At 43.0% G+C, this 14,905-nt stretch overlaps 1 protein-coding gene across 2 annotated transcripts in view; it reads right to left on the bottom strand.

Moving 5' to 3' along the window:
- CNDP2 (carnosine dipeptidase 2) overlaps positions 1 to 14,905 on the bottom strand; it is a 41,092-nt gene that overhangs the window by 11,440 nt on the left and 14,747 nt on the right. Inside the window, exons 1-2 of one of the 2 annotated variants that reach the window (XM_061448914.1) lie at positions 3,540 to 3,593; positions 914 to 1,001 (exon numbers count right to left, since the gene is read on the bottom strand). In XM_061448914.1, coding sequence (XP_061304898.1) covers positions 914 to 973 — 60 coding nt within the window. In that variant the 5' untranslated portion in view covers positions 974 to 1,001; positions 3,540 to 3,593. Of the gene's footprint in view, positions 1 to 913; positions 1,002 to 3,539; positions 3,594 to 14,905 lie in introns of those variants that run through there. The other variant, XM_061448915.1, reaches the window with a different exon arrangement.

Genomic DNA, 14,905 nt, shown 5'->3' with positions numbered 1-14,905 from the left:
CACATGAATTATGCCATGGGAAACTCTATACAAATGCAATACCTTGCAATCCAACTAAAACCAACTAAAAGTTGAGCTTAAACTTGAGACAAATCAGCTTTGTCCTCTCATGAAAGGAGTACTCTAACTGTTAGTACTCCACTCAAAAGCTCCCCAAGACATCACATTCCTACAGCTGCCCCTGCAGTGTAGCATAAAGTCTACAGATACATAAGGTAAGCTTAAGAGTATGACAGCTTGTGCATATCATGCCTTACTGGTTGCCATTAAAGTATCCAGAACCAGTAAATGTCTTTCAGGCTTCTCAGAAAGGTCACCTTAGCTTCCTTCTCCCCAGGCAAGGTCAGTGAGAACAACTGGCAGAAGAAATTTGACATAGTTCTTGCCCGAGGGTTTACCATGCTATACCACTGGCTCCATCACACACGACAGGGATTGCAATACAAGGTGCACTTAAAGAGCAGGTTAAACAGCAAAACACAGAAAGTAACCTCTCCCCTTGTAGCCCAATATGAACAGTTTCATAGGAGAAAATTTTATTCCAGCCTTGTTGCTACCTTTCCTGTCCCATCTCAAAACAGGAAGGACAGTATAGACCTAGTTTGACATTGAGGAACAGCATCAAACTTCTTGTACCTCTACATAAGTCACTGCCTGTACTATACAGTAACAGAGCATTTTCTAATCAACCTGCCATGGAGATCTAGGTCTTTGAACAGAACTATGCTTAAACTTACACCAAAGTTTTCTGGCTTGACTCAAGTCAGTCATACCTGCGGCCTGCTCCCCCTCTCAGTCATATGGGGGGGCCCTATTATCAGGCATATTATATAGGTGTTACAAAAGCATAAAGCTAACATTTAATATACTATACCTGTCTGGTGCTGCAGGGCAAAATTCAAAGAAAACTTACCTGAATATAGAGGTCCTGGTGTTCATCAATGTATTGAAAGAGGGTTTCAAGAGCAGACATTCTGACTAGAACGGTGTTGCTGAAGATTCTGTAATAGAAAAATAGTTTAGTCCTCAAAGGTTTAAGAAGCAAGCATCAGTAATCAAGTAGCCACAGAAGACTTTCATCTTTCAACTGCTAAGGCCATAAACCAAGCTGTGCTAATATAAGCTTGAGGCCAGTCCCTCACACACAGTGAAGTGGCTAAACAAGAGCATATTTGACCCCAAAACCATTGTTTTCTGCCTCTCCCCTCCCCCCCCCCCCCCGAAAAAAAAAAAAGCCCTTTGGAGTTTAAGCTGAGGAAGCTGCTTTATAAAAATATTTCAATCAAGTAATATACTTACAAATGTTACTGAAAGTAAAATGTCACTTAAAGGCCAAATGTTAAGTAAAATGTAACTTCAAAGAATGGATTTCATTTTAAGAGTTCAACTAATTGTGTGCCATAGGCTTGAATGCTAGTAGCTGGGCCCAAGGAAGCACCACACTTTATGCTCTACAAAGGAAGTTAAAAGTAGGCAGCCTAAGAACTGTGTTTTCTCCAGCTTTACAGTCCCAACCTGCCACCATCAAAGGAGGTCAGAGTGAAGCCAGAGGAACAGAAACCAGTCCCAGCAGCCCATGAGCCAGTCATCAGTGACTAGTTCAGTGCTACCACTTCCTAGTTTTTAGTTTCAACTGAAATTCATGTTAGAAAATTCAGCAGGGGAGAGGTCTTGGATTTTCTGTCTTCCTTACCAGTTGAAAGTCCGTATTAAAGAGACATACTGTCCATTCAACCAGCAAAACCAATGAGCCTAAATTTAGTTGCCAAAGTAGAACTACAGACACAGCACCTCCTCTAAGCCAGGAAAATAATGAGCTTTGCAAATACATCCTCTGAAATCCAAGCACCTAGACTATGAGAAAAACTCCAGTGTCTGTGTAACACACTGAACATGTTTGTTCAGCAGCACCAGCTGCTGTGATTCAGTATTTTGTCCAGTCAGCTTTATGCCAGACCCTTTAAGCCTTTCTTCTGCTTCTGCACGTAAGTCACAAGACAAGTATGATAGCTGGAACATTTGACTGCCTTTGGATTTCTTGAACAGCTGACTACTCCACATAACTGAAACTAACACTTTCAATCTGCAGGTTGTCCCACGCAACATACTGCAATATAAGCACATCCTACCACCCTGAATCTACAAGACTTGCAGAACACATTTTCTTTCAAGCAGGGTTATACTTACACAGGTCACTAATGTCCAATACCCAAAAATCCTTTCACTCCCTGGAGAATGCTTCTATTTAATTTACAGCATCCATCAGGTTTAAATTTGCATACCAAGTTTTAAACACCAATTAGAACAACCCCAAACTACCAGACAGCTTAAGCATTCCCTTGAATAGTCATGAACAGTGAACTGTAATAGACATAACCAAGTTAAAGGAATGCTTCTCACTGAAGCCTGGTTTCCCCAGGAAAGCCACCATCCTCCCATGCATTTAGAGCTCAGACATGATTCTTCTGGAGCTTTTCAGAGAAACCAGCACACAGGAAGTCCCTACAGCAACATTAGACTCTAGCTTCACAGCACAGCCACAAAATACAACGTATTACATGGAGGCTAATGTTCTGTCCAATGCAGATTTGAGCTACTTGTTAAGTCAGAGACTACATTAAGTCTTGTCTTAAACATAGTTAAATATTCCTAAAAGTTAGAGGGGCATTGAACAGCTCAAGTCTCATGGCAGAGCTGCAAAGTCTGCCCCAGAAAGCTTCAGACTTGGGAAAGCACATACCACTTACTGCACTGCACAAGGCTGGGTATTGCTTCACCTCCCCTCTTCAAAATCAGAGCTAGAAGTTCCTGTAGGTCCCTTGAACAGGAAAATTTTAGCCTTGCTACCCACATACGGAACAGGCTCCACAGCTCTACCTTTTTCACACCACTGAAACAGTTACATTATGAAATACGATAACCCAAAGGGTCATCAGTGCACGATACAGACATAACCAAGTTAGAGGAATGCTTCTCACTGAAACCTGGTTTCCCAGAAAAAACTTAGCCACCTGCAGCCACAGGCCAGATTAGTACCTCAGTTGAATGCATTTAATCGAGTCTGAAAGGTCAGGAAAGGCCACCCCACAGCACTCACCAGTCTCCACTAAAAGCAGCAGCACACATACACCCTCACGTCCACGCTACAGGCCCTGCTCTTGGCTTAAAAAGTCAGATTTAGGACTTCACACGGTTTTGGAGGAAAAGGGAAGCTCCGTAGCCCCGAGCCCTGTGACCGCAGAGAAACGAACCCGAAGGAGGAGGGAGGCTCACGGGGCCCGAGAACGAGCGTGGGGAACGGGGGGGCAGCGGCACCTTTCCTCTGAAGAGCAGCTACGGCGCACGGCCGCCTCACGAGGCTGGGCAGGCACCGCCTACCCGGGCCGCCGGACAAGGCCCGGCCAGCCGGGGATGCCGCCCACCCGCACCCTCCCGCGCCTCCCCGCAAGGCCGCGGCTTGCGGGCAGCCGCCGGTGTTGCCGCACGGAAAGGGCACAGCGCGAAGGGGGCCCGGCCCGGCCCGCCAACCCCACACTCACATTCCCGCACCGTCCCGGCTCCCTGAGGTAGGGAGCAGCGGCCGCCGAGGCGCTTTAAATACCCCCGCTCCGGCCCCTCCCCGCGCCGCACGCCGCGGTGGCCAATCCGAAGAGTCTGCTGCAAGAAGGGGCGGGGTCTGGGGGGGGCTCGCCCTGTTGGGGAGGCGGAGGCTCTGCTCTGCAGCGCCCCCAGCGGCTGCACTGCGCCACAGCGCCCCGGGGCCACGACTGGGGGGGGGGGGGGGTGTCACCGTGGGTGGTGGGGTCACCCTGCTGTGCGGAGCATTACCTCCAGGTATTCGAGTTGTAATGAGCTTCCCACCCTCCAGTGATGAGCAAGAACGTGAATAATAGGGGAGAGATATGAGATATTATATGGGAGATAATAAGAGGGGATACCATACAGGTGAATATAAAATCGGAGAAATGTGGGGGATCTTGGACAGAGTCTGCCTGGATAACTGAATTATTCCAACCAGTGATGGAAGTATCATCATCGCCTTCCTACATTTGTGGTTTAGATAAATTATGTAGATTTAAATCGATTTAGATGTGGTTTAGATAAGGAAAGTGTAACATGAAGAGTAAGATGCAACAGTGAAGTAAGATTCCCCCCAGTGAAGAGTTTCCTTAGAACTTAACCATGGCAGTAATGCATAAAGTCATTCCATGTGCAGAAGTATAAAGATTCAGATAAGGCTTCCTATTACCCTTTGCCTAACCTAAATGAGGCAGGTCCTTGTAAGATGGGAACTGCTGAAGCTGCTTTTGTTCACAGGTAATTGAACAGCTGTGATACATATAGCTGTGAACCATATATGGGTGTAACAATTTGGGAACTCATACCGTTTTACAGATATTGTTCAAAGAACTGTAAAAATGGGGATTGGCCCTAGGCTGTAGTATAATTATTTGCCTGGGTTACCGAGGAAGGTTCACCACTCAGTCCAACCTATTGGCCACAGAAATGTGCTGACAAAATTTGTTGAGATCATTGTTGAGATCAAGCTGGAAAATGGAGTGATGACCCTGATGATGGCAGAAATAAAACCAGAACAAAGAAAGGTAACTGAGAGCTCATGAGCTAGAAAGGAGTGGGACATAGTAGCTGGTCATGGAAAATCCATGAGCTACCAGGGACTGCCATGGGGAGAGAACTATGTCATTTGTTTAATGGAAGGTGTCCCTGACCATGACCAGGGGGTTGGAACTAGATGATGTTTAAGGTCCTTTCCAACCCATTCTATGATTTGGGAATTTGGCAGGTGGTGCCTGGGGGAGTGAAGTTAGTGCTATGACTTTGGGAAAGGCTGTGGTGAGCATAGTGCCAGATGGAATGCCAGGCACAGCTCCGGTCACCCATGGACTGTGGGCTGAAACTACAGCAACAGTTCTCTGGAGTGCCACTTAGATGGTCAGAGAAGCGAATTGTCTCTGAGCATAAGAATTTGGTTTAAGTAGCCTACAGAAAAGACTGACAAAAGACATGGTTTTGAGCATGCTTTATGCTGGGGTTAAGGTACAAGGGGTAGGAAAGTAGTTATCAATAGTGATTGTAAGGGCCTGAGGGCATCCCCTCCCCTGGCTGCCAAGCCTTGTCCTTATGGACACCCATGGGGACCCCCATTGCTTCTGGCACCCCAGACCCCGGGGAGCCTCTGTCACCAACACCCAGCACTGCTCCGTGTTGTTGGTGGGAGAGCAATAGGAAAGAAGAAGATTTTTTTAAGAAGTAAAGAAATTGCTTCTAAAAAGCAGTCTGCTGCGTTTATGAAAGGTGTGTGACATGACATGGAAAGATTCCTTGTGACCTATTTCCATTCCCACGTTCCTACACAGGAGTCAATTTTGGTAGCTTGTTCTCATATCCAAAACAAATCCCACAAACAAAAAGGATGAATCAAGGACACAAGCAGAAAAAAAAAAAAACAGAAAAGGGGAAAAAATAAAAAGCATTAGGGAATCATACAGGGAAAATACTGCATACTGCTTTATCAGTGTTTTCTGCAAACCTGTATTGATCTAAAATCCACAAAGGGTTTGTGAAGAACAAACACTGAAACCACACATTAACTTACCCCATCGAAAACATCAACAACTTTTTTGAAAGATAACAGGCCCAATTATCAGCTTTGAGGGCCTTGTAAATTGTCTTTAATGAAATGTAGTTTTGTTTTACAAGGCTGGTAATTTGGAGGTGAAAAGAATTCATGCATACATAAAAATCCTTCGGGAACAGAGGAGAAAGGAAGGTAGGAAAAGACACATTTATCAGAAATGGTTTAGGGAGAGAAGGTAACAAAGCGAGATGCTTTTCAAAGAAAATATAGGCATGCTCAGCCTTCTCTGGTCCAGGTGAAGCTATCTAAACATCTAAGCTGCTCTATTTCTTCTTTTAATATATTATCTTTTTATTTTGTTCTAAAGAAATCATTTGTAGATACTTGTGCCATTGCTTTTGAATCATGGGGGTATGAGGCAGCTGAAGGAATAGCAGCTGAGTAGGTGAGAGGCCTGAAACCTAAGCACTGATCTGAGGAGAGGACAACTGTGTTAATCATCTTTGCAGGAAAGCTGCAGGCTATGGGTACCATTGTCTTAATAGCTCCGGCCATCCTCACTGGAAAATTCCACATGAAACAATTAAATGGGAACTGATGAAAAGCTCCTATGGATGCTACAGTACAAAATCTCACCCTCAGTTCTTTTGAAATGAATCTCATATGCAGGTGTATGGCATCTGAAAATCTCACATTGCTCAGTTTCTTTGTCCTTTCTCGTGAGAGCGATAAATACACATCAGCTACTTTACTGCACTTCTGAAGGGAAAAATAAAAAAAAACACATAAAAAGCTGTAAGAGCATTGTTCTGCAAATTCATAGATATAATCTTCCAGTCTAGCAATCCATCCAATGTAGTGTGAGCTCTTGATGTTTTGAAAGTTGGGCTTGTGACCTACCTTAGTAGAACCATGCAAAATAAAGAGCTAGGAAGAATGTAGCCTGCGAGTCCAAACTGATTTAGAAGAATAGCCCTAAACTAAACCAAACCAAATCAAAGTATCCCTTACTCTCCTTTTCCAGTCAGTACTATGGCTTCAGAAGTAGCCTTGCTCTGGCCTCCAAAAAAAAGCAGAGCTGCTTACATGGCTTGTATAATCGTAGAGTACAGAATATTTAGGTATGTTCATGACCTTCCTTGTCTATGTATATGCATGTATGCCATATAGCCATTCATGAGTTTGATCCTCACAAGCTTCTTTCAACAAAATACTGTTTTCTTTTCTTAATAAGTAATTAATTCAAAATAAAGGGTTAGTTTACACTTATCCTACGTAGGTAACGCTGATGTTTATGTGAAAGAGCATAGCATGGGATTTCTGTGTGCTCGAGTCCTTTGTCAGTATATTGTTGAAGTGAATCGTGTCCTGCACTGGGCTATGCACCCAGCTTTTGCTGTTGTGGATAAAGATGTGGACCCAGACGAATGCTCAACTGAGACAAGAGCTGAATCTAAGTCTAGAGTCCTGATCCTGTGATCCTGCTTCTCATCTTTGTATAATAGGGCACCAATACAAAACATGGCCTGTATGGCTCAGCTTCACAAGTAATAACAAATACTAAAGGACACTTCTCCCTCTCTTTGCTCCTTTCCTTCCTCTCCCCCACTGTTTATTAGCTGCGCTTTTTATCACCTCCAGTGTCATCTCACTACACTGAGCCTAGCAAGTGGAGGATTTATATTCCAATGGCGCATATCCCCTGCAGCTCCATCCAGTCCATCTCAGAACAGAGGCATCTGCGTTGATCCCCCATGAGACCCCACAGGGTGAGGCCACCGTGCAGCAGACGGAGGAGCCTGCCTGAGAACAGCACTACAACAGGGTGGCTTTGTGCTGCTGTGCTATGTTGACTTCCCGTCTTGGCTGGCACAAGGAGCCAAGGAGCTCCCCACTGTGCCCAGCAATGGTGGGCTGCTCAGGATGCTCAGGATTCTTCTCCTTCCTCACTGATTCCTACAAACCTCTTCTTGCCCCCTGCCTCCTGGCTCAGTGATTGATGCCTCAGACTCTCTGCAACTCTGGTAGCCCCTGTATCAATATGGTTGTAATTTTCCTGTTAAAAAGCACATTCAGAAGCTTGCTGCAACTTCAGATTCTCCAGTGCCTCCAAAAAGTAACAAAACTTATTTACTCTAAGCCTTTAGTAGTCACTAGTTGCTTAACTAAGCCAATTCAGGACACTATAAATCTTACTTTAGGCACTGGATTTATCTGCAAACCATGACAGCATACAGTAGAATACAAGGAGTTTGCTGTGCACTGCTGGATGATTCTTCACTCCTTTCTTCCTAGCTTCATAAAAGGCAGTTTTTTCCTTGTAACAGCTATTTGAGTCTGTACACTTCACTGTATAGAGTCTGTATAGAGTTTGTATAGAGTCTGTACACTTCACTGCAATCTGTGTTTTCCACACCCTCTTGTCAGGATGCAGCAGTGACTTGTTGGAAATGTCTCTGTCAGGAGATAAACCTGAAGATAACCTGTCTAGAGGGCTGGAGAGACTCTCAAATTAGAGAGTGTCAGAAAGCCAGACACACACACACACAAAACCCCCTCTTCTAAATTTAATGTACAGATGGCTCAAATATCAATGTGCTTTTGGCAGCACATTCCCCATTGCACTGCCCTAATGCTGGCCAGGAACAGGAAGTCTTTCTTTTTTTAGAGATCTTAGGCTCAGAGTGAACAGTTCTTGTTCCCTCTTCTGATTTTGAGGCACAGAGGAAAGAACAGTGAGAGAGGCTGTTAGTAAATTGTTTTTCCCCTGCACCTTGGAGGGTTGGCTCACAAACTGCACAGCCAAAATATCTTGGAAAGTCACTGAATGGGCATGCCAAATGATTTCAATGTGCCAGTGTTCTAAAAGGACTAAAAAAGGCACTTGTGTCCCTTTGCTCAATGTCTTCCTTTGCCTAAGAGTCCACAAAACACTCTACTTCTGCCTGCTTGTCCTGATACCCTGCATTAATAGAACAAGGAAGTGGCTCACATGTGAACGGTGGGACGTGTGTCATATCACAAGCAAGTCTATTAGACAGGCAAGCAAAGGGTCAACAGCCTGGCTAGATGCAGTCTGACTGCAAATAAGAACCACGGCCCTTGGAGACTGCTTCAGTCCAGCACTTTTCTTTGGAATGACCACAGAGATGAAATGCCAAAACCCCTACCCTTTTGCAACTTAATCTCAACTACCCTGTATCTCATCCAATGCTTTGTCCCAACACCATGCCCTCTTTATCCACGCTGAAAGTGCATAGAACATGCCATGTGCATGAGCAGATATCATTTTCAATTTCTCCTTGAATACATTTTGGAGTGTTGGGGGACCTTATTTCAGTCTTTTATAAGTTGTTGATTTGCCAAAGTGAAAGAGAAATATTGAAGAGACTTGGCCAGTCCTGCATGTTCTCCTCAATGAAATTGAGCTTAAGTGCTTCCCCAGCTGGAATTTTCCTCCAGGATTGCAACTCTGCAGGACTGCTCTTCAGTGTCTGTTGTGGTTTCACCGTGCTTCTTTTCCCCCACCCTTTGGTGGATCTCCCCTCTTCCTAAACTGGGGATCACATCCAGAATAATTCAATCCCTGTTTTTCATTATGGGAGACTTGCTATGGGCTCTTCGGGTAAGAACAGATGCCTGTGCATCTGTACAGCTTGGGCTGAAAGCACAATTTAATTATATGCAGGAAACAGGGAGCTGCAAAAACAAGGAATATTAAATACTGTCTAATAATGTCATCTGTGTGTATTCCTCCTTTTATGTACCTTAGTGTAAATAAAAATGAATTCCACTGATACCGTGTCAAAATTAAGGTGTCAGGTTTTGTCTTCAGAAGCCTCTTGCTGAGGATGTGGAAGAGGCACTCTACAACACACAAAGTCTTCTGAGGACAGAGACGACTGATTGATGCTGTTGGAGGTAGATAATTAAGGGCTAATAAGGATAGAAGGGGTAAATCATTGGAGAATAAGGAGAAATGAAAAAATATAAGTAGGGAAGAAAATGGGATTTTACTGAAGAAAAATGACAGAAAAAAGACAAGAGAAGGATGACAACACATCACTTCAGGGAAAAAGAATCAAAAAAGTAGTGCCAATTTAATTATAAGAAGTTCTGGAGCCAAAGCTTCATTACACAAAGGCATTTTTCAAGCTTATATGAAGGTCTGCTTTTAACAAAAAAGACAAAATGTTGATTACCCATTGCATAAGTGTAGATAGGGACAACAGGACAGCTAGCTTAAGGGGGGGGGGGGGGGGTGTTGCAATCACACACCCTTAAAGCTGAAAGATACCTATAGTGCTAAAGCCAATTGAAAACCATCGGGTGACTCCCACTAACTGCAGTGACCATTGGCTCCAGCACATAATGAATTTGTCCAAAAGATACGTTATTGCCTTATAAAGCATTTCTCAGTCAACTTAGTTGCTCACCAAAAGACAGCTCACAAAAAACAGTGTAGCCTGGTAGGAAGAGCTGACTCAATGCCAGATTTTAAAATAGCTTAGGAAGAAATAGAGAGGAATGCTACATCAGCTACAAAGGTGGTGTTTATGGAAGAAGCTATGGAAACCCACTTCTGAGGCTTCTCAGAAACAGACAACTCCGCTTGAAGCAGGAGGCAGTGCCATGGCATTCCTTGTTTGTTATATTGGGTATTGATGCCTGTGTAGCAGTGATCCCTCAGAAACAGGCCTGGCCAACAAGAACCACGCAGATTCCTGGGGGATGCTTCTATGTAACAGTAGGAGCATCATACATCAGGGGCACTGCCACTGCTCAGGCACCTGGACAGAATGCCACACACATATTTCTTGCTCAGGTGTAACATATGGGAGTCACTCATCCTAATGGATAATAACCGTGGTATAACTACGAGATATTTGTTGTAAGGAATGCAGCACCCGAGTTATCTACTCTTCCCTAAACAAATGCCATACAACCTTGGATGCCTGCAAACTAACAATACATTACCTAAAGAAAAGCTAATTACTTGCAAAGACTGATAGAAAATTGAATTACACTAATGGATTGTTTTGCAGCTTGTTCCATGTCTAGCCATTCATCATTTGCAAAGAAACTGCTAAGAACAGCTTCAAGGCAATAACTGAAAGTAATTAGGTTTTACAAAACTGATACTGAAAGGCATCCATGATCTTGCCAAATCCTCTTTCTTTTTTTTTTTTTCTTTTTTTTTTTTTCAGATTTGTATGTTTAGAAGAGAACTCGGGAAATGGATGTACCCACTTGTAACTGAGCTGTGAGCTATCACATGCGATAGCTGCATTTCACTGGATTTTTAAGCATGCAGTACACAGCCCTTGAGCCAAACGAACAAATCAAAGCAATAAAGAAAATTCAGATTTGCTTATGTGAATGGAGAAAATCAACACAGATTCTCTTTGAAAGGTCTACTTAGAGCTTGCAAAACCTTGAATGTGCAATATCGAAAGTGTCCACTTGGTGGTCACTTGTGCCTACAATAGGGATGCCGGTTTCCATCTCCAAGAATCAGTTACTTGCTTTCCATTCCTCTTTTAGTAAGAGAGAGCACGCAGACCTCTGGGAACAACTGAGCTGCATTTTAAAATGTATGGCATAACAAGATGCAGGGTGTGGGCCATGGCTATCTTCAATTACTCTTGCCCATGAAACAAATTTAAAACCAACCTGGTGCAAATTCCTAAAGTAAACTCACTTTACAGAGTCTGCAGCCATGAAGCTGGACTGATTCTAATCTCTATGACAACATGATAACTTTCCAGACAGTATCAGCCATAAAAACATCTTCTTAGTACACTGAAATATATAATCTAGCCATTGGACTAGAAAAGATGACAATTTATTTCTTTTTGAGTTACCACGTATCTCAATGATCACAGCCCTGTGAATTCCACGCGTATATTGTAAAATAATCTGCCTGCTTGAATGACCTTAGATCACTCACATAAATAACAGCACAATGCAAGAGGCCAGAGGGAATTAGCTTATTAGATGCTGTGGGGTTTTTTTTTTTCCTTTTACATAACCTTAGTGCAACTTCAAAATATTCTGGAATTGCTTCAGACACTCATAAAGGGAGGCTACAAAGTGGCGGAGTCAGTACTGGCATAATGAGATCACTTGGCCTGAACTTGGTGCAGAGAATAGAAACTGCATCTAGAAAGACTGGAAAAAGAATCGCAGCATTTTCCCTTCTTTGTCCTCCCTTTCACACGCTGTGGACAGAAACGAAACATGCCACACAGCAGCAGATTCTGTTGGAAAGCATCCTCTAGGCTAGAAAACTTGTTCTCAGGTCACTAACTCCAATCCCAGGCAAAGATAATTCCACTTATAATTCCACTTGCAAACTGATTAAGTTTCATCTTACAGCTAATAAAGCTACTTTTCCCTGTTGGTGACTGGTAGCATGAGAAGACAAAGAATGGAGGAGAGAAACAATAAGTGATGCTGTGTTTGGCATCATTTCTGATATGTGGACAGAAACTCCAGGATGTCTTTACATCTTGATTGCTTCATCCGATCTGAAGGTTTATAAGCATGACACAATCTGCCACAGTCATTGCCAAGGTATCTCACTGGCTTCTTCAGGCAATACTGTTTCCAAAGGACAGGGAAAAGCTGGCATGAGGTTAATAAAGAGATTAATTGGAAGGGGATATATGAGAAGAATAGGACGATTTAAATTTACGGTGTGGAATCCAGAAAGTGGTAAAAGGGAAGGAGAAAATAAAAATCTTTGGCTTTCATGGGCAGTTATGCCTAAGAAATATGTGCTGACAATAAAAAGCAAACAGAACAAATATATTACAATTTTTTTTATTCTATATATATGTAGGAAAGCTTTTTCTATCTAAGTGCTTTCCCTGTTTAAATCAGTGAATTACTCTAGGCTTTTCCCTTGTCCACAAAGCTATACTCTCTACGTTATATTGTGCCATTTTTCTGCTTCTGTTTTGTAATGTGGCCCAATAAACTCACTGCACAATGATGCAATAAAATTTTTGTGAGTAGTTTGCAACATATTCTTTTTGATTAATGGCACAAATGGGAAAATACATTTGGATTCCTCTGGTAGACTCAGTACTCTGCAGGGGAATTTTACTGCTTATAGTGCATGTTCCAACCTACATTAAACCTTGTGATGTTCTTCAGGAACTCAGCTTTGCCACAGGAAATCAGAAATAAATATTTATGTTGAAATATATTTTCAAGGTAGATTTGAACAGCACTTGAAAGTTTCCTAAACTTCTAGCAGGAAAATAAGCGAGTCGTGTGTGCCCTCTGAAAGATGAACTGAAACGTACCCTATTTCTGTAGACAACCGTGTGCTAATGACAGATGGTGATGAAATCAATCAAACAGAATAATAATTCCTAATGAACCAGTCTTATATTTCATTAACTTGAGTGCCAAGGTTCTTAACGACAGATTTATTTTCTTTCTCCTAAACTCTCATAATGAATTAAGTAATCAGGAAAATAAGGACTAACAGCCTGACACAACTTGAGTCTTTGCAACAGAGTTTGTGTCTGAAGGCAGTGAGAAAGTAGGCTCAGCAGCTCCTCAGGCATGACTCCTCATGGTCCTGGCTTGAGGAGCTGCTGAGCCCACATGTAGGTGGACAGTAGAGGCAGACATCATTCCAGGCTCCTCAGCCTGGCCTTGCCAAGGCACCACACTCCTGCCTGCTGAAGCCTGTGGTTATTCCAGCTCTGAACTGTTACTGGTGATGAGTAATTTTGTCATGTGCCCAACACAGCCATGAAGAGGAGACCAGCTTGATGTTGTCATCGTGCTTGAAGCAGTAATTCAAATGCTTCAGCAATTTAATTGGGTAGGAACTAATGCAGGATTATTTTTACTGCCCTTGATATCACTTGCTTTAATTCAACTTCTACTAATTAATTTTCATCAAGCTTAATTCTCAGTTAAAATGAGAGCAAGAACATCGCTTCCTTTAGGAATACAAGAATGCAACGTGAAAGTCACCTTTTAATATGTATAGGAAGCAAGGTTTCTATGATGCAGGTTTTTTTCAAAAGAAAATTCCTATGGGACAGAGAGGCACTTAGATACATACTTCCCAGAGGATGGACTAGAACTAATTCTGCTAGTCTGAAGAACCTTGGAATTTAGGGAAATCTAAAACTAGTTTTGATTTTTTCAGCTAGCAACAGATTGTTATTAAAGGTTAAGTCCCCTGATCCTAAAGCACCTAGGCTTTTACCTTTTCCTGAACACAAGCTTCCTGGGTTAATTCTTGATCTATTCTGAAGACATGTATATATATGCAGGTACATCCATAAGTGTAGGTGTACACACATACGTTTACCAGGCTTGTCCAACTCTTCACTCCCACTAAAGTCAATGGGATATTTGAAAGGTCAGAGATTGAGCAACTAGATACAAAGTCTCTCTGCTGGCTGAATGCTGTATCAAAATCTTTGGGAAGACAGGGCTGTATTCCATTCACATGCCTCCTGTAGTATTTACCATGAAAAGAAACCAGTAAGCAGTCTAGTGTGAGCGTCATGCAACTTGTATTTGCTTCATGTACTTTTGGTTTTTATTAATTAAAGCTGTTAAAAACTTTATTAAAACTAGACATTTTTAGTCTGTTTCTTTTTATTCCATAATGTTAAAGCAGCAGACCTGTATGTTAAGGGTAGAATTGCACTTGCTACGTGCAGCAGCTGTTCCCAAATCAAAGAGAAGGATGTCGGAACTTTACATCCCCCCAAATCCAGGGAATTTTTGCTGGTATCTTAAGAAGAAATGAAAAGCACACTCAGAAACCTATGGGTTCTGCCTGCGGGGCTAACTACCCTGATACAGCTCCCAGGGAAGCAGCAGAAGCATAAGGGACTGTATGAACAGGACTGTTCCTTTCACCAAGTATTTCCTTTTAGATCACCTTATCTGCAAGACTGCATTGCATCCTTCAGGTGCAGACATCCAGCACAGCTGAGCCCGCAGGACAGCTCTGCCTCCACCATCCCCAAGCTCCTGGCCCTGCAGCAGCCCTACTCGTGTGCCTGGAGGCATCCTTGGGGCTTTCTAACCCATCTGAAAATAATCTCTGCAAAGAACGGTTTTACAAGTCTTGGCCTGGCAGTGAGTTGAGAGGACTCACTGGGCAACAAGACATGTCTTTCACTGGGAGAAGGGACTGGAGGAGGCAGGCAGGCAAGACCAAGGGGAGAGCAGGGAAGTGATGGTGGAGAAGGAGGGAATATGCTTGTTCCTTTCAGTAGCAATCAGAGCAGCTCAGCCACAACACCTAACCAGATCTGAAGT

The sequence above is a fragment of the Pezoporus flaviventris genome, unplaced genomic scaffold (genome assembly GCF_033815535.1).
Source record: "Pezoporus flaviventris isolate CSIRO_AGI_PZ_B2104156 unplaced genomic scaffold, CSIRO_AGI_Pfla_v1 ptg000007l, whole genome shotgun sequence".
Classification (NCBI taxonomy): domain Eukaryota; kingdom Metazoa; phylum Chordata; class Aves; order Psittaciformes; family Psittacidae; genus Pezoporus; species Pezoporus flaviventris.
Note: the sequence above shows the minus strand (reverse complement) of the source record. Positions and strands in the feature narration are given on the sequence as shown.